The sequence below is a fragment of the Microtus oregoni genome, unplaced genomic scaffold, assembly GCF_018167655.1.
Source record: "Microtus oregoni isolate MIOR12 unplaced genomic scaffold, Mior012 000074F_ref0000038, whole genome shotgun sequence".
In the NCBI taxonomy this organism is placed as follows: domain Eukaryota; kingdom Metazoa; phylum Chordata; class Mammalia; order Rodentia; family Cricetidae; genus Microtus; species Microtus oregoni.
The window spans coordinates 1,799,663-1,825,660 of record NW_024544004.1 but is presented as its reverse complement, the minus strand read 5'-3'; the positions used below and the strand labels follow the sequence as shown (position 1 = coordinate 1,825,660).

Sequence of the window (25,998 nt, the reverse complement as noted above, 5' to 3'; positions counted from 1 at the left end):
ATCTCCTTATTTGTTCTTCACAGCTTTGTTCTCATAGCCTTTTGCTTTATTTCTTAAGAATTTCTTTCCTACCTAGTGGAGCCCTTTCATTGTTCTTACGATGGTGCTCATTTCTATTGCCTCATTCCTATCTCTTTGGACTACTCTTTATCAATTTTTGCCTTGCTGATTTTCTCTATTCTGTTAATATTTAAGATAATTTTCAGTTAATTATTTGACAGTTTCGCTCTTTCTTTTCACTTTTTAAAAGACAGGATCTCACTACATAGATATGGGTGGCCCAGAACAGGTGATGCTCCTGCCTCAGCCTCACGAATGCAAGGATTACAGATATATATTACCACACCCTACTCCTTCTAACTTTTATACTTTCATTTTCTTGCTCTTTCTCAGCTGTGCTCATTGAGAAATAATGGTGATTGTCTTTGTCATGATCTTGACTTTAGTGGGATGGGCACTATTGTTTTCCCATTTAATAACATACTGACTTTCCCCCAAAGATACCTCTGTATTTATATGTACATATTTAAAAATAATCTACAGTTTCCTATTATGTATATATTATTCTACAAAAGTGATGGTTCAGGAGAGGACTCCTGGGTAAAAGTACTTGCTGTATAAATAAAAAGACCTGAGTTTATTTTTTTTTTTTCCCTCATGTCAAACTGCTTTATTACATCTTAAATAACAGTACAGTTTAATATAGTATCTATCTTGCATCCAGCCTCCTTGCAGTACACTGACTTTAAAATTAAATACAAAAGGTGAAAAGGGTACAGGGTGCAGAGAGCTCTACAGAGTTGTTTGGTAGGAAGAGAAGGGGCTTCGCTGTGTTCTCTTTGCCAGGTCCAGGCCTACTGCAGTCACAGCACAGTTTTGTACAGGACGCTGCAGAAAACAGGATGGCGAAGCCACTACTGCTATGAGGGTGCAGGGTACAGGGGAGGGGAGGCCCACAGAACACTGCTGTCCAAACGCTGCTGCTGAACATGGCTTGAGATGATAACCACGAGGATCTGCATGGTGGAAAATTGTCGCCTCGGATGCAAAAGGCTGTTCCATGGAGGCAGGCTTCCAGGAAGTGGCAAAGAGGCAGCAGAGCGGCTTTCCCTCTCCCCTCCTGAATCCAACAGCAATCATTCCCAACAGGACTGCTTGTTTTGTTTTTTAAAGTAAAGAAAACAGTGACTTATCCCACTACTCAAGCGTGTAAAGCGCTTGCTGCTCCCAATATGTGTGCAGAATAGCAACAGTAATGGACAAAGCCGCCACTTGTACAACTTGAAGAGGTTATTTCTTAAAAGAAAAAGAACATCTAAGGACTGAGTCCTATATGCATTTTAGAGCATTTCTACAGCATGCGATTCTAAGAGTAAACCCACCCAATATGGCAAACAATCAAATTGTTTAAAATTTAACTTAGAAAGTCTGAGATCATTATTTTCAAAACATTGATTTGTACATGGTTTCATACACAAATAACCAACTGACTATCCAAGCACAGGACAGGCACCTCTCTGGAGAACAAGTCTCTGACAGCAGGGGCAGGACGGCTAGTGTCACATGACTACAAACTTCCCTCCAACTTCACAGGAAACCCAAGGTAAGAGAAGAAACTAGACAGTGAGGAGGACAAGTCAGGAGGGAAGGGTGCTGGGAGTAAGTTCACTGCTGAGCAAAGGGGAAGGATTCCAATAAAGCATTTGTGGCCGTCACATCATGTGCTTGGCTACTTAGCTTCTGAATGTTTTTCTTCCACTATGCCGTGTTTGTACGAAACATTCATCTATGACATGAGATTTAAAAAAAAAAAAAAACAGCCAGGGACAAAACTGCATCCCTGACAAATCAGAGGCTACCATGGGCTCTGGTTTTTTTAGTTATTGAACATAAAGGAATATATTTAAGAAAGAAATGTGAATGCTTCCAAAGTCTGCTACAAATAACTCGTATTTAGAAACAATTACAGAATGCCACAGAAAAAGATCACTGATCTAAAATGCAAATGAACTAGTAAAGAGGCGTGTCTGTCTCACAATCACACTCAGGGTTACCTTCTGGTTAACATTTTTATTGTAGTATTTCCTTTTAAAATTTACCCAAGACAAAAGAAGAAAACAAAGACAATGGCCCCGGAAGGAATGCACAATTTGTTTTAGTTTACAGCACAGAGATCCTTCTCTTAATGGGAGTTGTGCTCTTGGTTTCAGCAATAAGTGAAGGAAAAAAGATCTTGCCCTTTTGAAGTTCTGAGGGGAGGTGTGGGTGTCCACGTTAGTATGGTTGGATAGGGTATGCTATCGCTGTAACGCTCCAAGGTTGGAATGGTCTTCCAGTCACCATGGCATCCACCTGCTGCTACTGGCCTTAGTTCCAGATCTTGAGGAAGCTGTCCCAGGACCCTGTTGCCACAGCCATGCCATCATCAGTCACCCCCAGGCAGCTGACACGGTTGTCATGTCCAGCTAAAACACCTGCTCTGTCAGCTTTGAGTGCATCCCAGACATTGCTGTTGAAGTCATCGTACCCAGCCAGGAGGAGGCGGCCACTCTTGGAGAAGGAAACAGATGTGATTCCACAGATAATGTTGTCATGGGAGTAGGTCATGAGCTCCTGGTCTGCACGGAGGTCAAACAGCCTGCACGTAGCATCGTCTGAGCCAGTGGCAAAGGCATTGCCATTGGGAAAGAAACATATGGCATTGATGTCAGACTCATGTCCTGTAAAGGTCTGCCGGCACATCCCTTCTCGGACATCCCAGAGCTTGGCTGAAGCATCACAAGCACCAGAGACAAACAGTCTGGTGTCAGGAGCGAGAGACAGACTCATGACATCTCCAGTGTGTCCAGTAAATGTCGTCGTCTGCTGGCCAGTCTCAATGTCCCACAGGGCACATGTGGTGTCTCCAGAGCTGGTGACTATCTGATTGTCATCCAGGAACCGGCAACAGGACAGATAACCTGTGTGTCCTGCCAGCTCACGACTCACACGCACATTCCCTTCACGGGTTTTCAGATTGTAAATGGAGCAGATGTTATCCAGGCCCCCACAAGCCACGTAATTCCCAGAAGGAGCGTAAGCACAGGTCATAACCCAGGAAGAGCGCAGAGGGATGGCATGGACCTTGTTTGTGGTGTAGCTGTCCCAGATGATGAGTTTTCCATCCTGAGAGGCGCTGACAAGGAGCCTTGAGTCTGTGCCCCAGTGCATGGCATAAATCTTGGCCAGATGACCCCTCAGCGTTCTTCTGGTTCGCATTTGGATTCTTCCCACCGGATCAATGTTGTTTGTGATCTGAGAAAGAGTTGCATCAGCACAAGCTTTACGAGCATCTCTGATCTGGTTCTTCAGTTGCTCGGCCTCCTGCCGCAGCTGGTCAAGTTCACTCATCTTCAGGTCTCAGTGCTCTCCTCACTTCAGAATTCAAGCTCTTAATTCAGAAGTGTTTCTGGTCTGTTTTCCCACACATGTAAGTCTATCTCGCCCTCGCCCAGTCTGGCGCCCACGCCGCCGCCTGATCGACCCGGTCGTCGCGCTCGCGGCCTGCGGGCAGGAGCCGGCGAGGCTGGTCGGGTCCGCGCGGCGGCTGTTTCAGTTCCAGCCCCGCTGCCCTCGCCGCCCGCGCCCGCCACCGCCGCCGCCGCCGCCGCCGTCGCCGTCCGCCCCTCAGACGCCTCCAGCCATCAGGATGGGCCAAGACCTGAGTTTAAATCCTTATCACCCATGTAAAAGTCAGGCATAACCATGAATGTCCTAATCACAGCATTGCGAGACAGAAACAGATAGATCCTGGAACTGCCTGGCCAGCAGCCTAGCTAAAATAGCAAGCTTCAAGTACAGTGAGAGATCCTGTCTCAGAAGCTAGAGTGGAGAATCTTAGAGGAAGACTCAATGTTCTCTGGACTCTGCATGCACATATAGGTATGCATACATGCCTGTGCATGTCTGTATACCTACCCTCCCACAAAATCTGTTCATTTCTGCCAAACAATTTTTCCGTATGTGCAGAGAGGACTATTTGATCTTTCTCCAGATCTAGTAATATGTTCAGTATTCAAAGTGCACTAATATTGATGGTCTATAATTTCCTAATAAATTATACTTAGTTGAGCAGTATTAATTTATTTAATAGTCAGCTGAGCACATTTGTTAAGTATTTTATTTAGAATAATTATCTCAAAATATAATTGGTACTGAACCACAATTTTATATGTGTACAATATTTATCAAATTTTAGTATTAATGTAAAAAATTAGTTCAAAATTTCTTTTTTATAGTTTCAAACAATTTAAATAACAATAATCTGAACTATTTTGTAATGAATTAATATAATTACTCTCTATTTTTTTACCTTAATTGGAATATAGTGATGTATACTTGCATGTACTACAAAAGTAGAATTTGATGTATTATACATGTGTTTGTGTGTGTATATATATTCACAAAACTGTCAGCACAACTGAAACACATCATCATGGTCCTTTGACATTTCTCTCTCTTTCTAGTTCATTTTTGACAAGGTTTCTCTCTGTATCTCTTGGCTATCCTGAAACTCACTCAGTAGACTAGGCTGGTCTAGAACTCACAGAGATCCACCTGCCTCTGCCTCATGAGTGCTGGGTTCAAAGGCATGTGCCACCACTCTCCAACTTTTCTATTTCCAAGACAGGTTTCTTTGTGTAGCCCTGGGCATGCTGGAACTCACTCTGTAGATCAGGCTGGCCTCAAACTCACAGAGATTCATCTGCCTCTGCCTCCTGAGTACCCAAGTGCTGGAATCAAAGGTGTGTGCCACCACTGCTCGGCATATTTCCATGTAAATTTTGAGTCAGTTTGTCAGTTCCTTCTTATGCGAGCTTTTGATTGAAATTCAGATTTTAATAAATTTTAACATGAATTTGGAAATAAGAGATATCAAAAGAATACCAAGTTTTCCTTCATGGAACTGCTTCATAATTTTTAGGATATAAGGTTTGCTATTTCTTGTAAAATTTGTCAATAAGTTTCTCATATCTATATAGTATTGTAAATTGCCTCTAGTAAACTTCAACATTTCGTTGGCTTACTGCTAGCATATAGAAATAAAATGGTGATTTAATTTTCACTTCTAGAATACCTTTCTTATAGGTCCCTTAGGATCACTTACATAGACGACTGTTAACAAAGTAAATCTGCTAGTTTATTTTCCAATATGTAGACCTTTGATTTCCTTTTCCTTGCTTTGATGTTCTGGCCAGTACATTTTGTATATTGTTGAATGAGAATGGTAAGGGGGAGCACATTTTATCTTGTTGATAGCCTTTAAAACCCTTTACATTTATTTCTCTCTGTCTCTCTCTTCCTCTCTCTGTGTGTACATGCGCATGTTTTCAGGGCATACTTGTCAAGGAATGCAGGAGGAGCTCAGAAGACAGCTACTAGGACTTTGGTCTCTGTTTTCATCATGTAGATGTGGAGGATTGAATGCAGTTTCTCAGGTGTGGCAGCACTTTACCTGGGAAGCCATCTCACCGGCCGTGTTTATAATTTTATAAAGAATATGCTCAGCTGTAGATAATATAATCAAAGATTATAGGTTTCTATAGCTATCCTTTATCAGAGATAGTGGGTTGCATTCCATTCCTAGCTTGCTAAGACTTTTTTCCTCGTTAATGCATGCAGAATTTTGTCCGGAATATATTTATTTCTCAACTTTTTATATTTACTTATTTTATTTTATGTGTTTGAGTGTTTTGCTTGCATACAGGTGTAGGCACCATGTGTATGCCTGGTGCCCTTGGAGGCCCAAAGAGGGGATCAGAGCCCACAGAACTGGAGTTACAGATGCATGTGAGCTACCACGTGGTGCTGGGACTCAAACCCGGATCTTCAGCAAGAACAACAAGTGCTCTTAACTTTTGAGCCATCTCTCCAGCCCCCAATCCAAACCCCCTGCCGTGTGATGCTGGAGAGTGAACCTAGGATTTCAGGTAAATGTTCTTCTGGACATGAACGATGGGATGTTTTTCTCTTCTTTTTTTTCTGTCTTTTTTTTTATTTAAAATTTTTTTTTTATTGAGAAAAGAAAAAAAACATAAACAAAAAACAAGTTTCCACCTCCTCCCAGCCTCCCATTTCCCTCCCCCTCCTCCCACCCTTCTCCCCCTCCCCCCACTCCTCTCCCCCTCCCTCTCCAGTCCTCAGAGCAGTCTGGGTTCCCTGCCCTGTGGTAAGTCCTAGGTCCTCCCCCCTCCGTCCATATCTAGGAAGGTGAACATCCAAACTGGCTAGGCTCCCACAACGCCAGCACATTAAGTAGGATCAAAACCCCGTGCCATTGTCCTTGGCGTCTCATCAGCCCTCATTGTTCGCCATGTTCAGAGAGTCCGGTTTTATCCCATGCTTTTTCGGTCAGAGTCCAGCTGGCCTTGGTGAGCTCCCAGTAGATCAGCTCCACTGTCTCAGTGGGTGGGTGCACCCCTCGTGGTCCCGACTTCTTTGCTCATGTTCTCCCTCCTTCTGCTCCTCATTGGGACCTTGGGAGCTCAGTCCAGTGCTCCTGTGTGGGTCTCTGTCTCTATCTCTATCCATCACCAGATGAAGGTTCTATGATGATATGCAAGATATTCGTCAGTATTGCTCTAGGATAGGGTCATTTCAGGTTCCCAATCCTCAGCTGCCCAAGGAACTAACTGGGAACCTCATCTTGGGCACTTGGGAGCCCCTCTAGGGTCAAGTCTCTTGCCCACCCTAAAGTGGCTCCCTTAAATAAGAATTGTGGTTCCGAGCTCCCCTATCCACCCCTCCTTTATCCCAATTCTCCTGTTTCCCCAAGTCCCCCCTCCTTCCCTTCTACCTTTTCTCTCCCCATCTCCCCTTACCCCCATCCCACCCCACCCCCAAGATCCCAATTTTCTCCCCGGCAATTTGGTCTACTTCCCTTAGCCAAGAGGATAACTATATGTTTTTCCTTGGGTTCACCTTCTTACTTAGCTTCTTTAGGTTCACCTATTGTAGACTCCGTGGCCCTTATTTATGGCTAGAAACCAATTATGAGCGAGTACATCCCATGTTCATCTTTTTGGGTCTGGGACACCTCACTCAGGATAGTGTTTTCTATTTCCATCCATTTGCATGCAAAATTCGAGAAGTCATTGTTTTTTACCGCAGCGTAGTACTCTAGCGTGTATATATATATTCCATACTTTCTTCATCCATTCTTCCATTGACGGGCATCTAGTTTGTTTTCAGGTTCTGGCTATTACAAATAATACTGCTATGAACATAGTTGAACAAATGCTTTTGTCATATGATAGAGCATCTCTTGGGTATATTCCCAGGAGTGGTATTGCTGGGTCCAGGGGTAAGTTGATCCCGAATTTCCTGAGAAACCGAAACACTGACTTCCACAGTGGTTGCACAAGATTGCATTCCCACCAGCAATGGCTGAGGGTACCCATTCCTCCACAGCCTCTCCAGCAAAGGTTATCCTTGGTGTTTTTGACTTTAGCCATTCTGACAGGTGTAAGATGATATCTCAAAGTTGTTTTGATTTGCATTTCCCTGATTGCTAAGGAAGTTGAGCACGACCTTAAGTGTCTTTTGGCCATTTGAACTTCTGTTGAGAATTCTCTGTTCAGTTCAGTGCCCCATTTTTTTAATTGGGTTAATTAGCATTTTAAAGTCTAGTTTCTTGAGTTCTCTATATATTTTGGAGATCAGACCTTTGTCTGTTGCGGGGTTGGTGAAGATCTTCTCCCAGTCAGTAGGTTGCCTTTGTGTCTTAGTGACAGTGTCCTTTGCTTTACAGAAGCTTCTCAGTTTAAGTAGGTCCCATTTATTCAGTGTTGCCCTTAATGTCTGTGCTTCTGGGGTTATACGTAGGAAGCGATCGCCTGTGCCCATCTGTTGTAGGGTACCTCCCACTTTCTCTTCTATCAGGTTCAGTGTGTTCGGACTGATATTGAGGTCTTTGATCCATTTGGACTTGAGTTTTGTGCATGGTGATAGATATGGGTCAATTTTCATTCTTCTACAGGTTGACATCCAGTTGTGCCAGCACCATTTGTTGAAGATGTTTTCTTTCTTCCATTGTATACTTTTAGCTCCTTTATCGAAAATGAGGTGTTCATAGGTTTGTGGGTTAAAGTCTGGGTCTTCTATTCAATTCCATTGGTCGACTTCTCTGTTTTTATACCAATACCAAGCTGTTTTCAATACTGTAGCTCTGTAATAGAGTTTGAAGTCAGGGATGGTAATGCCTCCAGAAGATCCTTTATTGTATAGGATTGTTTTGGCTATCCTGGGTTTTTTGTTTTTCCATATAAAGTTGATTATTGTCCTCTCCAGATCTGTGAAGAATTTTAATGGGACCTTGATGGGGATTGCATTGAATCTATAAATTGCCTTTGGTAGAATTGCCATTTTTACTATGTTGATCCTCCCAATCCAAGAGCAAGGGAGGTCCATCCATTTTTTGGTATCCTCTTCAATTTCTTTCTTCAATGCCTTAAAGTTCTTGTCAAATAGATCTTTCACTTCCTTGGTTAGATTTACCCTAAGATATTTTATGCTGTTTGTGGCTATCGTGATTGGTGAAGCTTCTCTGATTTCCCTCTCTGCTTCCATATCCTTTGTGTATAAGAGGGCAACTGATTTTTTGGAGTTGATCTTGTATCCTGCCACATTACTAAAGCTGTTTATCAGCTGTAAAAGTTCTTTGGTGGAGTTTTGGGGGTCGCTTATGTACACTATCATATCATCTGCAAATAACGAAAGTTTAACTTCTTCCTTTCCAATTCGAATCCCCTTGATCCCATTATGTTGTCTTATTGCTATTGCTAGAACTTCAAGCACTATATTGAAGAGGTATGGCGAGAGTGGACAGCCTTGTCGTGTTCCTGAGTTAAGTGGGATGGCTTTGAGTTTCTCTCCGTTTAATTTGATGTTAGCTGTCGGCTTGCTGTATATAGCTTTTATTATATTTAGGTATGACCCTTATATCCCTAATCTCTCCAAGACCTTTAACATAAATGGATGTTGAATTTTGTCAAAAGCTTTTTCAGCATCTAATGAAATGATCATATGGTTTTTTTTCTTTCAGTTTATTTATATGCTGGATTACATTGATAGATTTTCGTATGTTGAACCAGCCCTGCATCTCAGGAATGAAGCCTACTTGATGATAATGGATAATTTTTCGGATGTGTTCTTGGATTCGATTTGCCAGTATTTTGTTGAGGATTTTTGCGTCGATATTCATGAGTGAGATTGGCCTGTAGTTCTCTTTCCTGGTTGAGTCTTTGAGTGGTTTTGGTATCAGAGTAATTGTGGCTTCATAAAAAGAATTTGGTAATGACCCTTCTGTTTCTATATTGTGGAATACATTAAGGAATATAGGTCTTCTTGGAAGTTCTGGTAGAATTCTGCATTGAAACCATCTGGTCCTGGACTTTTTTTGGTAGGGAGGTTTTTCATAACAGCTTCTAATTCTTCGCGACTGACAGGTCTGTTTAGATTGTTCACCTGGTCCTGGTTTAGTTTTGGTAAATGGTATTTATATAAAAAAGCGTCCATTTCTTTTACATTTTCCAGTTTTGTGGCATATAGGCTTTTGTAGTAAGATCTAATGACTCTCTGAATTTCCTCTGTGTCTGTGGTTATGTCCCCCTTTTCATTTCTGATCTTATTAATTTGCGTGTTCTCTCTCTTTCGTTTGATTAGTTTGGATAGGGGTTTATCTATCTTGTTGATTTTCTCCAGGAACCAGCTTTTTGTTTCATTGATTATTTGGATTGTTTTCTGTGTTTCTATTTTGTTGATTTCAGCCCTCAATTTGATTATTTCCAGTCTTCTACTCCTCCTAGGTGAGTCTGCTTCTTTTTTTCTAGAGCTTTCAAGTGGGCTGTTAAGTCTACAATATGTGCTTTCTCTGTTTTCTTTAGGTGGGCACTTAGTGCTATGAACTTTCCTCTCAGGACTGCTTTGATAGTGTCCCATAAGTTCGAGTATGTTGTTTCTTTATTTTCATTTAATTCAAGGAAGACTTTAATTTCTTTCTTTATTTCTTCCTTAATCCATGTATGGTTCAGTAGTTGACTGTTCAGTTTCCATGAGTTTGTAGGCTTTCTGGGGGTAGCATTGTTGTTGAATTCTAACTTTAATCCATGGTGATCTGATAAGACACAGGTGGTTACTAATATTTTTATAACTGTGTAAGTTAGCTTTGTTACCGAGTATGTGGTCAATTTTCGAGAAGGTTCCATGAGCTGCAGAGAAGAAGGCATATTCTTTCCTCTTTGGGTGGAATAATCTATAGATGTCTGTTAAGTCCATTTGCTTCATTACCTCCATTAATTCTCTAATTTCTCTGTTAGGTTTCTGTCTGATTGACCTGTCCATTGGTGAGAGAGGAGTGTTGAAGTCTCCTACTATTAGTGTTTGCAGTTTGATGGCTGACTTGAGTTTTAGTAATGTTTCTTTTACGTACGTGGGTGCTTTTATATTAGGGGCATAGATATTCAGGACTGAGACTTCTTCCTGATGGATTGTTCCTGTTATGAGTATAAAATGTCCCTTGGCATCTCTTCTGATTGATTTAAGTTTGAAGTCAACTTTGTTAGAAATTAGTATGGCCACACCTGCTTGTTTCTTAGGTCCATTTGCTTGATAAGCCTTTTCCCAGCCCTTTACTCTGAGTAGGTGCCTGTCTTTATGGTTGAGGTGTGTTTCTTGTAAACAGCAGAATGTTGGATCCTGTTTTCATATCCAATCTCTTAGCCTGTGCCTTTTTATAGGTGAGTTGAGCCCATTGATATTAAGTGATATTAATGACCAGTGGTTGTTAACTCCGGTCACTTTTTTAGTAGTAGGGTTTGTGTGTTTTCCTTCTTTGATTTGCGCTGGTGAAGGGTCTCTAGATGTCTGAGTTATTGTGGTCATCGTTGGACTCCTTGGTTAGTGATTTTCCTTCTATTATTTTCTGTAAGGCTGGATTTGTGGCTACGTATTGTTTAAATTTGTTTTTATCCTGAAGATTTTGTTTTCTCCATTTATAGTGAACGAAAGTTTGGCTGGATATAGTAGTCTGGGCTTGCATCCGTGGTCTCTTAGTTTTTGGAGTACATCTATCCAGGACCTTCTGGCTTTCATGGTTTCCATAGAGAAGTCAGGTGTAAGTCTGATAGGTTTACCTTTATAAGTAACTTGGCCTTTTTCCTTTGCGGCTCTTAATATTCTTTCTTTATTCTGTATATTTTGTGTTTTGATTATTATATGGCGAGGGGATGTTTTCTTTTGATCCAGCCTATTTGGTGTTCTGTATGCTTCTTGAACCTTCATAGGTACATCTGTCTTCAGGTTGGGAAAGTTTTCTTCTATAATTTTATTAAGTATATTTTCTGGACCATTGAGCTGCACTTCTCCTTCTTCTACTCCAATTATTCTTAGGTTTGGTCTTTTTATTGTGTCCCATATTTCCTGAATGTTTTGTGATGAGAGTTTGTTGGACTTGCTGTTTTCTTTGATCAGAGCGTTTATTTTCTCTATGTTATCCTCAGAATCTGAGATTCTTTCTTCTATCTCTTGTATTCTGCTGGTTATGCTTGATTCTGTAGTCTCTATTCGTTTACCTAGATTTTCCATGTCCAGTCGGCCTTCTGTTTGTGTTTTCTTCTTTGCCTCCATTTCAGTTTTCAAGTCATGAACTGTTTCCATTATCTGCTTGATTGTTTTTCCTTGGTTTCCTAGAGTATCATTCACTGATTTACTCAATTCCTCGAACTTTCTATTATACTTCTCATCCATTTCTATAAGGGTGTTTTTTATATGCTGTTTACGGGTGTCAATCACTTTCACGAAGTCAGTTTTTTCTACTTCTTCTTGATTAAGGTGTTCATGTCCTCCTGTTGTGAGGTCACTGGCTTCTGGTGGTTTCGTGTTGTTTTTCAGATTGTTGGGAGAATTCCTGCATTGGCGTCTGCCCATCTCTTCCTCCCAATACTCCCCTTTGGATCTTCTTTTACAGGATCAGGTCTTCTTGCCCACTGATGTACCTTCCCAGTGATGTCACTCCCCAGAGATGTTTCTCCACAATGATGTTTCACTTGGGGCCCAGATCAAAACTCCGCGCTGCTTGGTTAGCTCGTGAACAAAGGGCCCACCCTGCTCGCTGCGGGCAGGCTATGGGAACAAAGGAGCTACCGGCCACCCCTTTGTCCTCCCGGTTCGGGTTCGGTCCCAGTGCCCTAGCAGGCTGAGCAGGGAGGCACTATGCCGCCAAAGAAGGGAGGGAGGGAGGGAGACAGGGGGTGGGGGGATCTGGATGTAAGCTGGATGGGATAGGAAGAGAGAGGAGGTATGGGCAGTATAGCCCCTGTAGGATGGCCAGGAAGTGTGGGCGGGCTGAGGTATGTTCCCGGCCGGCTGCCGCAGCACTCACTCACCACAATGATGTTTCACTCGGTGCCCAGATTGAAACTCCGTGCTGCTTGGTTAGCTCGCGAACAAAGGGCCCCTTTTTTTTCTTTCTTTTTGCCTTTCACCCACTCTCGCTGGTAAGTTCATTCCTTCACTGGTATTAGACCTACTTCTTTGGGATTCTAATATGTATTGAACACAGCTAAGGAGTACAGCTATGGAACTGATTGGCTTCTTGGACTTTCTATCAGGAGACAGTCATTGTTGGATTAGCCAAACCACAGCCAGTAATCTTCTCCAATAAATCCCGTTTATATATGCATATATTTGTACTCTATCATTTTAGTCATTCATTCTATCGTTTCTGTTTCCCTAAAAAACCCTAATAAATACAATTGCAATTTCTTGATTTTTTTTCAAATTCAAGACCAACATTGCTTTTTTGGAATAAATCCTGCTAATTTATATTTTATATTCTTCTATATGTTGTTGGGCTCAATTTATTCCAATTTTAAGATTTTATCTATATTTATAAGGGTGACTGATCTATTATTTTCTGTTGTGCAATGATTTTGTGTGATTTGGACATCAGGGAAATGCTAGCCTCATACACTAAATTAGAAGATGCTTTTCTCATCTTTACTTTCTGTAATATTTGTGCTTAGTTCTGCATTTATGCCATATGGACCTGGAGTTTTTGATGTGGCAATGATTTTAACTACAATGCTAATATCATTAATAGATATGGGGCTAAGTATGCTGATGTATGCCTGTAATCTCAGCTCTTGAGAAGATTGTGAATTCTAGGCCAGCCTGGGCCATATTAAAACAACAAAACGAAGGAGGCCAAAATGACTCAGCAGATGAGGGTGCTGGCCACCACACCTGATGACTTGAGTTGAAACAGAAAATTATTCTTGCAAGGTGTTCTCTGCTATCTACATTTATACCATGGCTTATATGTGTGTATGTGGATTCAATTCAGAGCCTTGTACATGATAGGAGAGCAATCTACCAGGGCCCACATCCTCAGACACTTTCTCTTCTATGTGTATCCAATGCTATACATTTCTCACCAGGGACCACTTCATGAACTGCATGCCACAAATGTTCATGTCTGAAGTTCTTTGTTTTCATTTTCCATCAGTTTGAAATAGCTTCTAATGCTTTTTAAAAAATTGTTTTCCTAGTCATTAGTTATTATATAGAAGCATATCTTTTAACTTCTAGGTAGTTTGGGATTATATAGATAGTTTATTAACTTCTGATTTAATTCTTTTTGATCAGAGAACATATTTGTTTATTTGAGACAGTATCTCATGTAACCCAGGTTGACCTCAAGTTTGGTTGTAGCTGAGATGAACTTCAATTTTGATCGTCCTACCTCCATCTCCAAAGTACTAGAATTACAGAGTTACATCACTATGCCTGACTAAGTAAAAACACTTTGAATGAAAAAAACCCTTTTAAATAGTATTGAAATTTGTTCTGTGGCCTTTTCTTAATTATGTCTTTTAGTTCTGTATTGTCAGTGCTTTGAAATCTTGGATTTTTTTTTTATAATTAATAGGGATGGCTTCTCCCAAGACTGACTAGTTCCTAGAGACAGCAAAGGCCTTATCAGGAACCAGCCAATCTAGAAGTCACATCATCAATTATCTATATTTCTTAAAAACTGTAATGGCTACACAAATAATGTTGCTATGAACATAGTTGAGCAAATATCCTTGTGGTACAATTGAGCATCATTTGGGTATATGCCCAAGAGTGATATTGTTGGGTCCTGAGGTAGATAGATTCCCAATTGCCATACTGATTTCCAAAGTGGCTGTACAAAGTTTGCATTCCCACCAGTAATGGAGAAGTGTTCCCCTTACTTCATATCCTCTCAAGCATAAGCATCATCACTGTTTTTGGTTTTAACCATTCTGACAGGTGTAAGAGGGAATCTCAGAGTTGTTTTGATTTGCATTTCTCTGTTGGCTAAGGATGTTGAGCAATTCCTTAAGTATCTTTTGCTATTTGAGATTCCTCTGTTGAGAATTCTCTATTTAGATCTGTACCTTATTATTATTATTATTTTTGTTTTTTTGAGACAGGGTTTCTCTGTAACTATTGATCCAGTCCTGAAACTTGCTCTGTAGACCAGGCTGACCTTGAACTCACAGAGATCCATCTGGCTCTGCCTTTGCCTCCTGAAGGACACAGGTGTGCATCTCCACTGCTCGGCTATAGATTTGTACCCCATTTTTAATTGGATTATTTTGTATTTTGATATCTAACATCTTGCGTTCTTTGTATATTCAGATGTGGGGTTGGTAAAGATCTTTTCCCATTCAGTTGGCTGCTGTTTTGTCTTGTTGACCATGTCCTTTGCCTTACAGAAACTTCTCAGTCTCAGGAGGCCCCACTTATTTTTTTAATTAATTAATTAATTAATTAAAGACTTCTGCCTCCTCCCCGCCACCGCCTCCCATTTCCCTCACCCCCCCCCCAATCAACTCCCCCTCCCTTGTAAGCCCAAAGAGCAATCAGGGCTCCCTGCCCTGTGGGAAGTCCAAGGACCACCCACCTCCATCCAGGTCTAGTAAGGTAAGCATCCAAACTGCCTAGGCTCCCACAAAGCCAGTACGTGCAGTAGGATCAAAAACCCATTGCCATTGTTCTTGAGTTCTCAGTAGTCCTCATTGTCTGCTATGTTCAGAGAGTCCGGTTTTATTCCAGGCTTTTTCAGACCCAGGCCAGCTGGCCTTGGTGAGTTCCCAAAAGAACATCCCCATTGTCTCAGTGTGTGGGTGCACCCCTCGCGGTCCTGAGTTCCTTGCTCGTGCTCTCTCTCCTTCTGCTCCTGATTTGGACCTTGAGATATCAGTCCGGTGTTCCAATGTGGGTCTCTGTCTCTGTCTCCTTTCATCACCTGATGAAGGTTAATATTCAGGAGGATGCCTATATGTTTTTCTTTGGGTTCACCTTCTTATTTATCTTCTCTAGGATCATGAATTATAGGCTCAATGTCCTTGGTTTATGGCTAGAAACCAAATATGAGTGAGTACATCCCATGTTCCTCTTTTTGGGTCTGGCTTACCTCACTCAGGATAGTGTTTTCTATTTCCGTTCATTTGCATGCAAAATTCAAGAAGCCCTTGTTTTTTACTGCTGAGTAGTACTCTAATATGTATATATTCCATACTTTCTTCATCCATTCTTCCATTGAAGGACATCTAGGTTGTTTCCAGGTTCTGGCTATTACAAACAATGCTGCTATGAACATAGTTGAGCATATACTTTTGTTGTATGATAGGACATCTCTTGGGTATATTCCCAAGAGTGGTATTGCTGAGTCCAGGGGTAGGTTGATCCCGAATTTCCTGAGAAACCGCCACACTGCTTTCCAAACTGGTTGCACAAGTTTGCATTCCCACCAGCAATGGATGAGTGTACCCCTTTCTCCACATAGGAGGCCCCAATTATTGTCCATTTCAGTGTCTGTGCTACTTGTGTTACAGTGGTCTCCTGTGCCAATGCATTCAAGGCTACTTCCCACTTTCTCTTCTATGAGGTTCAGTGTGACTGGATTATGTTGAGGTCTTTGATCTACTTGAACTTGAGTTTTGTGCATGGGAATAGATATGGATCTATTTGCCCTCTATATGTAGACATACACTTATGCCAGCACTATTTATTGAAGATGTTTTCTTTTTTTTCCATTGAATAATTTTAGCTTCTTTGTCAAAAATCAGGTGTTCATAGGTGTGTGGATTAATATCAGTGTCTTTGATTCAATTCCATTGGTCTGCCTGTCTGTTTTTGTGCTAATACCAAGCTGTTTTCATTAATATAGCTCTATAATAGAGTTTGAAATCAGGGATGGTGATGCCTCTAGAAGTTCCTTTATTGTACAGAGTTATTTTGGTTATCCTGGGTTTTTTGTTTTTCCTCATGAAGTTGAGTATTGTTCTTTCAAAGTCTGTGAAGAATTGTGTTGCGATTTTGATGGGGATTGCATTGAATCTGTAGATTGCTTTTGGCAGGATTGCCTTTGTTTACTATGTTGATCCTACCAATCCAAAAACATGGGAGATCTTTCCATTTTCTGGTATCTTCTTCAAACCAGGCACTAGGGAAATTCCCAGGAATCCACAAGGACAACCCCAGCTAAGAATCTAAGTGGAAATAGAGCCTTAACTGGCCTTCCGCTGTAAGCAGATTGATGACTACCTTAATTGTCATCGTAGAACCTTCATCCAGTAACTGATGGAAGCAGATGCAGAGATCCACAGCTAGCACTCGGCCAAGCTCCTGGAGTTCAGTCATAGAGAGAAAGGAACAATAATATGAGCAAAAGGGTCAAGACCGTGATGGGGACACCCACAGAAACAGCTGACCTGAGCTAGTGGAAACTCACTATCTCTGGCCTGACAACTGGGGAACCTGCATAGGACCGAACTAGGTCCTCTGAATGTGGGTGTTACATGTGTGGCTTGAGCAGTTTGTGGGGCCACTAACAGTGGAACCAGTATTTATCCCTAGTGCATGAACTGGCTCTCTGGAGCCCGTTCCCTATGGAGAGATACCTTGCTCAGCCTAGATATAGGGAGGAAGGCCTTGGTCCTGCCTCAAATGATGTGCCAGACTTTGCTGACTCCCCATGAGAGGCCTCACCCTCTCTGAGGAGTGGATGGGGGTAGGGTGGGGGAAGGTGTGGGGAGCAGGAGGATGGGAGGGAGAGGAAACTGGGACTGATATATAATATAAAAATGATGTTTTAAAAATAAAGAAGAGATCACATCTTAGAAACAAAAAATTTCCACATGCCACCAGGTTATATCTTCCACAAATTCCGTATTTCTCTTTATTTATGTCATTTTTGTCCATATCTAGTAATAAACATGCCTCCCTTTCAAAAAAAACCTGTAATGGTTAGATATATCATACAACATAGATATAATGTCACCAATGATCTATTTTTAGAAGAACTGTTCAACTTTTAAAAAATATTGTAAACAATGTTGTGATGACCCTCTTTGTACAAAAGTATACACTCTTGTATGTCTTGCTGGTAGGCCTATACATAGGATTTCTGGACTAAAGGCGATATCTATCTTTGAGGGTCTTATCAGGTAGTAGTAAGGCTATCACATTTCTTCCCAGAAATGTCTGGGGTTCATTTTTGTCTTATATTTTGCTTCCAATGAGTATGATCGTTTAAAAGCATGGGATTTTTTTGAGTTCCATATTTCTTTTTCTTTTTTTATTATTTATTTATTAAAAATTTCCACCTTCTCCCATTTCCCTACCACTCCCTCACTCCTTCTCCCCCTCCCTCTCCAGTCCTAAGAGCAGTCAGGGTTCCCTGCCCTGTGGGAAGTCCAAGGTCCTCCCCCCTCCATCCAGGTCTAGGAAGGTGAGCATCCAAACAGGCTAGGCTCCCACAAAGCCAGTACATGCAGTAGAATCAAAACTCAGTGCCATTGTCCTTGGCTTCTCATCAACCCTCATTGTCTGCCATGTTCAGAGAGTCCAGTTTGATCACATGCTCCATCAGTCCCAGTCCAGCTGGCCTTGGTGAGCTCCCATTAGATCAGTCCCATTGTCCCAGTGGGTGGACACACCCCTCGCGGTCCTGACTTTTTGCTCATGTTCTCTGTCCTTCTGCTCTTCATCTGGGTTTTGGGATCTCAGTCCAGTACTCCAGTGTGGGTCTCTTTCTCTATCTCCATCTATCGCCAGATGAAGGTTCTATGGTGATATGCAAGATATTCATCAGTGTGGCTATAGGATAAGGTTAGTTCAGGCACCCTCTCCTCTGCTGCCCATGGAACTAGTTGGTGAAATCGCCTTGGCCACCTGGGAACCCCTCTAGAGCCAAGACTCTAGCCAACCCTAAAATGGCTCCCTTGATTAGGATACCTTCTTCCCTGTTCCCATATCCACCCTTCCTCCATCTCAATTATCCCATTCCTAAACCTTCTGAAAGAAGCATAAATCAGGCATTGTCATGAAACATTTGTGATAAATATTCCAGTAAGTTCATCTACCTGTCATAATCATGCAGAATTAGGTATCTAAAAACTAGGGACAGCTCCTGAGTCCTCAGGTCCCAAGAAAATTATTCAAACTATCTAGCTACTCCTAACCCTGCTGTCCCTTGCCTTGCCCACTAGAGAAAACTCAATAAAGCCTCTTGACTACATTCCCATCTCCTTCTGCCTCCTGACCAAGCCTGGTAGTCCTTTGTGTTGCCCTGTGGCATGCCATGCATCCTCTTGAGAATCTGGGAGTAACCAACTATCTTTTCAATGGAATAGTCTCCTGATCCTTTGGCCTTGTCATAGCTGGATTATAATAAGACTTTTTATTTTCAAACAGGCCAGAATAGGAGCGGTCTTTCTAAATGTTTCATGTGATTGTAAAATAATGCATATTCTGCAGTTGTTAGGTTGAAATGTTTCATAAGTGGCAAGCAGGTCAAGTCAGCTGTCAGTGTTATACAGTTTTATATTTTACTGGCATTATGTTGATTAGTCCTGTCAACTATTGAGAAAAGTATGCTGAAGTTTCAGACCATAATTGTGAACTTACCTAGTTTTCCTGTCAGATTTATACATTTTTAATTTATTCATTTTAAAGCTCTGTCATCACATCTCTAAATGTTTAGGCTTTTATGTCATCTGGATGAATTATTTCTTTATTATGGCTCTCTTTATTTCTACTATTAGACATCACCTTAAAGTCAACCTTGATATTAATATAGCAGCTCTAGTAATTATTCTGCCATCTCCCTTCCAGTGGTTCTTTCTCTAGCATTGGTTATATTATATATGTGTGTGTCCTTAACAGTACATAGGTGAAGTTTTGCATGAAATCCTGCAAATATTTGGAGCCTTCTTTGCATGCAGTTTTTTAAATAGTCCTCTCTTCTCTCCACCCCAGTCATCCCTTATTCCAAACACTTCCCAATTCTCTCCTCAAATCAGAGAGTTTTTTAGATAGCACTGGTTCCATGATTGTAGGACCCAAAACAAAGTACAATGCAAATCAAAATCATTCACAAATTACTAAGGATTCTAAGGCAGTGATAACTAAGCATTAAGACAAACTTGGAGCTCTTATGGAGACCTATGCCACTATACAAATGTGCAGCTGGTTTTGTCACTGAGTTCCATCTGGGGTCCACCTTTCTAAGAAATAAATACAATGTGAAAATCTAATATAATCCTGCAATATGGTTGATTCATAACACATACAAAAAATACTTCCTTCCTTTCTTGAATTTACAAGGCCACTGAGAAGACAAGATATTCCATTAAAAAGTTAAGCAGCACCATGAGACAAAACCATATCAATGACCAGTTGAGTGGTGGGGATGGGTGTTGCTATGGTTTCAAGATGTAGGACTTGAGAGAGACTCTAAATGAAGGATAGAGCTTAGGGAAATTCAAAACAGAAGTAAAGGTGAAATATGATAGGTGCCATATTTGATGTACCTCACAATCTCACTTCATAGTCAAAATAGAGCACTAATCTATCGAACTGAAGCAAAGTACTAGTATTCTTGCTTTACAGATGGGGAAATTGATGTTAATGAAGACTGAGAGATTTGCTTGAACGCATGTGACTAGTGAGCAGTTTGTGTAGCTAATATATGATCCAGAAGAGAATGAGAATTAATCTCATTCATGTACTTTCTATGCTAGCACCATACCAGCATAAGCAACATTTGAATGGGCTGGGCTGGAGAGATCCATGGCTAAGAGTGCTTGCCACATAGGAGTTTAGTTCCCAGCAACAACGTAATAAGATGGGTCTGGCCATGCTATACCTGTAACCTCAGCTCTGAAATGGATGGAGACAGGGAGATTACTGGTGCCTTGCTGGTTGCCAGCCTAGCCAGAAAATGCAAGCTCCAGGGTCCCAAAGAGACCTTGTATTAAAAAGGAATAAAGTGGAAAATGATAGAGAAGGACACTTGATGCCCTTCTCTAGACTCCACAAACACAAGTGCACATGCAACATTATACATATATACACATATTCAAATACATATGAACATAAAGAGGGCGGTGAGAATCATTAAGCCACTTTGGAGTTATCAGCTAAGACAGGTCAAAGGGAAAGATATGCTTTGGTAACTTTGGGTCAGATTATTACAAAATATTAAAATTATGGGCCTCAAGTTTATACTTTCCTTTTATGGTTAAGGGAGAGGTCCTGGCAACAGAGAGTAAATTATTTTCAAATTTTCTTTCCAAAATACATTGTATAAATAATGGAATAGTGATAGAAAGTAAACCCTTGAAATTGTGGGTATCTATTTACATAAAGTGCCAAGGGCCATATCTACTTAGTTAATCAACAAGCATAGAGATAATAGATTCTACTCCCCCAAAGCCTTTCATCTTTTACACTCTCTTAAGAAAACCTAAGTTCATTTTTCCTTTCCTGAACACTTCATTTTTTCCCTCCAAATAGCAGCTTCTGTTTTATAGATTATTCTTGTTCTATTCTTCATTTTGGCTCTATAAAATGAACATCCGGAATTTTCCTGGGCTTATATTTTTGAAATAAAATTCTATTAAAAGATTTGTTGTGGCTCAAAGGATAATTTATTGTTCTCTTTCAAGCTGGTGGAATGCTTATCATTGTCAAAGATAAATTTAGCATTTCAATCCCAATTGAAGCCCTTCAATTGGCAAGTATAATCTTGCTAGCACCAAATTCATCAAGTTTTTAAAAAAGAGAAAGATATGCCTTCTTGACTATGGTATTAAACTAGGTGGGCATTGCCATCATTTTAAAAGTGAATCATTGGGAAAATTCTTAGTCCACCTAGAAATGGAAATTCCTTAGAGGTTCCATCTGCCATTAAAATGCCAGAAATGCTTGCTTTTGTAAGGGTCTGATAAGAAATTTTGCAGAGTTGCATTTGTTTCCTAGGATACTATTTCTTGGAGGCAGTCTGATTCTTTTATGTTAAGGAGCCAGGGCACACTATCAATTCCCTCCTTTCTCCTGATGGATATAAAAGCACATTTTTTGGTTCAGCTCTATCCTTGGGTAGGTCTTTACTTCTTATTAAAAAGTAAGATATAGGGACTGATGATGGTTCAGAGGCTAAAACAGTATGCAACAGAAACTGATGACCTGAGTTTGATCCTCAGAACTCGAATAACAGTGGAAGGAGAGAAGCCTTTTTACAAAGTTGTCCTCTAACCTACATATGTCTTGATGATGTGGGATGTCCTTCTGTATATGTGTTGCTTTTATTGGTTGATGAATAAAGCTTATAGAAATAGAGTAGGCAGACTCAAGCAGATACCAGCCAGCTGCCAAGGAAACAAGACATGTAGAAAATAAGAAAATTCCATGGCCACGTGGTAATATATGTCGGCCCAAAAGTGTTGTAATTAATATAGTTTCTGTGTGATTATTTAGGTCTGGGAGGCCAGGAAGCAAAAGCCCAGTCTTTGTTTACAAATGACGCATAAACATTTGGCAAGAATTTTTACATAAAGCCTGAGAAAGCTTTTTTTATTTTTCTTTTTTTTTTTAACAAAAGGATTCTAGACAGACAACAACAGAGTCAAGCGCAGCTTCTTGGTAATCATCTTTTCTCCAGGAGGCTTTGTTTGCTGGCAGCAAGCAGAGGCACGGCTCCTTTAAGACAGGCTTCCTGACTCAGCTTTAGTGGTAAAAACCTTGCAGCTCTTTTAAGAGGCTCTGCCACCAAACAATTAAATGGTGTTTATGAGCAGCCAACATCAGGCTTCTTGGTGGTGGCGTGGATCTAGGAACTTCACAGAGTTGTTGGCAAACACATAGCTCCCACCAGTACCTCCGCCAGGAAGCTAGACTCTCAGAAAGTTAAGGAATGGGGTAGAGCCAGCCGTAGCCATATCGTTTAGCAGATTCTTCTTCTTCTTCTTCTTCTTCTTCTTCTTCTTCTTCTTCTTCTTCTTCTTCTTCTTCCTCCTCCTCCTCCTCCTCCTCCTTCTTCTTCTTCTCCTTCTCCTCCTCCTCCTTCTCCTTCTCCTCTTCCTCCTTCTTTTTTGGTTTTTCAAGACAGGGTTTCTCTGTGTATCTCTGGCTGGCCTGGAACTCACTCTGTAGACCAGGCTGGCCTCAAACTCACAAAGATCTACCTGCCTCTGCCTTTCAGAATGTTGGGATTAAAGGTGTATGCTACCACTTGGTCGTTTAGCAGATCTTAAAGACTCATCTGCTCAGAAAAAGATAGAAATATACAGTAAAGACAGATGCAGATGGGGGAAAAATCTTGAAGTGGTTTGCATTGTGATTAAAAATATATGTAGGTTTGGGAGGGAAAAGAAAAAGAATAGAGAAAGTCTATAAAAAAAGTGTCTGGGCATGGTGACACAATCCCAATCCCAGCACTTGGGAGGCAGAGGCAGGCTGATCTCTGTGAGTTCAAGGCCAGCCTGGTCTACAGAGTGAGTTCTAGGACAGCCAAAGATACACAGAGAAACCCTGTCTCATAAAACAAACATAAAAATTAAAATTAAATAAAATAAATAGAAAAAAGCCACATAAAGATAGAAAATACAAAGAGAGTTTGAATATTGTATGCTATTGTGTTTTCTTTAAAGTTTTGGACTACAGAGAGACATTTGATTCAGGAGCTGCTAAGCTAAACCAACATATATATTTAAAGCTATCCTGAGTTCAAAATTTGAACCTAATGAAGAATGATTAATAAAAACTCAGAGTCAGAAATTGGGGTCCAATCTAAAGGTCAGAGAAGCAAAGCAGCCAGCCACTGGCTCTTACCTTGACCTCAGTCCAATAATGGTGATCCTGCTACCAGGAATCTCAGAATGGGGCTGAGTCTGAGAGTTGTCTCCTCCTGTTTTATAACCCTTCTAGTTCTGAGATTAAAGGCATGCACCATTGGGATTAAAGGTTCCGCCTGGTTCCTATGGCAACTAGTATGGTTACTGGGATTAAAAAATGTGTAGAAAATGAGGTAATGCTGTGGCCACATGGCAATGCATAGACTAATAGAAATAGGTTAAGAGCTAGCTAGAAATATGCCTGAGCCATTGGCCAAACTGTGTTGTAATTAATATAGTTTCTGTGTGATTATTTGGGCCCGGGAGGCTGAGAAATGAAAGTAGAGTTTCCCTCTACTTCATATAGAATACTAAACAATATTTAAAATTAAAATTATGTGAGATATATAGTAGTATCCTATGTTCTTATCTGCAGATGATACTGTTCTAAAACTCCTAGTGGATGCTTGCCATCATGAATAATTTTATACATAGCATTGGTATATACTATGTCTTTCCTATACATATCAAAGTAAAAAAGTGCATGGAGGTCTACTCTCCCCACCATGAAGTCATAGTAAGGGCAGTGAATAATAGCTCTCAATCAACAGGGTTAAAAAAATGAGAACAATATAGTAGTCCTTTCTTAGCCATTAAGAATACATTCCAAGAGATTCAATGCAATGCCCATCAAAATCCCAGCAAAATTCTTCAAAGACCTTGAAAGAATAATACTCAACTTCATATGGAAAAGCAAAAAACCCAGGATAGCCAAAACAATCCTGTACAATAAAAGAACTTCTGGAAGCATCATAGTCCCTGACTTCTGTTGAAACAAGTGGTGTTGGCATAAGTGGATATCAACATGTAGAAGAATGAAAATAGACCCATATCTATCACCATGCACAAAACTCAAGTCCAAATGGATCAAAGACCTCAACATAAAGCTAGCCACACTGAACCTTATAGAAGAGAAAATGGGAAGAACATTTGAATGCATTGACACAGGAAACCACTTCCTAAATATAACCCCAGCAGCACAGACACTGAGAGAAACAATTAATAAATGGGACCTCCTGAAACCAAAAAGCTCCTGTAAAGCAAAGGACACAGTCAACGAGACAAAATAACATTCTACTGAATGGGAAAAGATCTTCACTAACCCCACGTCAGACAGAGGTCTGATCTCCAAAATATACAAATAACTCAAGGGATTGGTCATCAAAAGAACAAATAATCCAATAAAAAAAATGGAGTACAGACCTAAACAAGGAACTCTCAACAGAGGAATCTAAAGTGGCTGAAAGACACTTAAGGAAATGTTCAACATCCTTAGTCATCAGAGAAATGCAAATAAAAACAACTCTGAGATTCCATCTTACACCTATAAGAATGGCCAAGATCAAAAACACTGATGACAACTTATGCTGGAGAGGTTGTGGGGAAAAGAGAACACTTCTGCATTGCTGGTGGGAATGCAAGTTGGTACAACCCCTTTGGATGTCAGTGTAGTGATTTCTCAGAAAACTAGGAAACAACCTTCCTCAAGTCCCATTAATACCACTTTTGGGTATTATCCAAAGGATGCTCAATCTTTTTTTTTTAATTTTCTGTTTTTTATTTATTTATTTTTATTGAGAAAAGGAAGAAAAAAAAAGAAACAAGTTTCCACCTCCTCCCAGCCTCCCATTTCCCTCCCCCGCCTCCCACCCTTCTCCCCCTCCTCCCATCCTTCTCCCCTCCTCCCACTCCTCTCCCCCTCCCTCTCCAGTCCAAAGAGCAGTCACGGTTCCCTGCTCTGTGGTAAGTCCTAGGTCCTCCCCCCTCTGTCCATATCTAGGAAGGTGAACATCCAAACTGGCTAGGCTCCCACAAAGCCAGCACATTGCGTAGGATCAAAACCCCATGCCATTGTCCTTGGGTTCTCATCAGCCCTCATTGTTCGCCATGTTCAGAGAGTCCAGTTTTGTCCCATGCTTTTTCAGTCACAGTCCAGCTGGCCTTGGTGAGCTCCCAATAGATCAGCTCCACTGTCTCAATGGGTGGGTGCACCCCTTGTGGTCCCGACTTCTTTGCTCATGTTCTCCCTCCTTCTGCTCCTTGGGGGTGGGGTGGGATGGGGGTAAGGGGAAATGGGGAGAGAAAAGGGAGAAGGAGAGGATGGGGGGAACTTGGGGAAAAAGGAAGATTGGGATAAAGGAAGGTAGGATAGGGGAGCACGGAAGCACAATTCTTAGTTAAGGGAGCCACCTTAGGGTTGGCAAGAGACTTGAACCTAGAGTGGCTCCCAGGAGCCCAAGCCGAGGTCCCCAGTTAGTTCCTTTAGCAGCTGAGGATAGGGAACCGGAAATGACCCTAGCCTATAGCAATACTGACGAATATCTTGCATATCATCATAGAACCTTCATCTGGTGATGGATGGAGATAGAAACAGAGACCCACACTGGAGCACCGGACTGAGCTCCAAAGGTCCCAAGGATGCTCAATCTTACCACAAGGATGTGTGCTCAACTATGTTCATAGCAGCTTTATTTGTCATAGCCAGAACCCGGAAACAACCTAAATGCCCTTATACTGAAGAATGAATAAAGAAAATGTGGTACATTTACACAATGGAGCACTACACAGACGAAAAAAATTACAACATCTCGAATTTTGTAGGAAAATGGATGGAGCTAGAAAACATTATTTTGAGTGAGGTAACCCAGACACAGAAAGACAATTATCACATGTACTCACTCATAGGTGGTTTTTAAACATAAAGCAAAGAAAATCAGCCTACAAATCACAATTCCAGAGAACTTAGACAACA

At 41.0% G+C, this 25,998-nt stretch overlaps 1 protein-coding gene across 1 annotated transcript; it reads right to left on the bottom strand.

Moving 5' to 3' along the window:
* Positions 1-2,055: 2,055 nt before the first annotated feature.
* LOC121441334 (guanine nucleotide-binding protein G(I)/G(S)/G(T) subunit beta-1-like) lies at positions 2,056-3,688 on the bottom strand. The gene is made up of 2 exons (XM_041642464.1): positions 3,480-3,688; positions 2,056-3,430 (listed from the first exon to the last, which is right to left on the bottom strand). The coding sequence occupies exon 2, from the start codon at positions 3,388-3,390 to the stop codon at positions 2,368-2,370; it is 1,023 nt and encodes a 340-aa protein (XP_041498398.1). The 5' UTR covers positions 3,391-3,430; positions 3,480-3,688; the 3' UTR covers positions 2,056-2,367.
* Positions 3,689-25,998: the final 22,310 nt, after the last annotated feature.

Excerpts from the sequence above, each read along its gene's own strand:
- LOC121441334 (XM_041642464.1), bottom strand. The coding sequence starts at position 3,390 with ATGAGTGAACTTGACCAGCTGCGGCAGGAGGCCGAGCAACTGAAGAAC.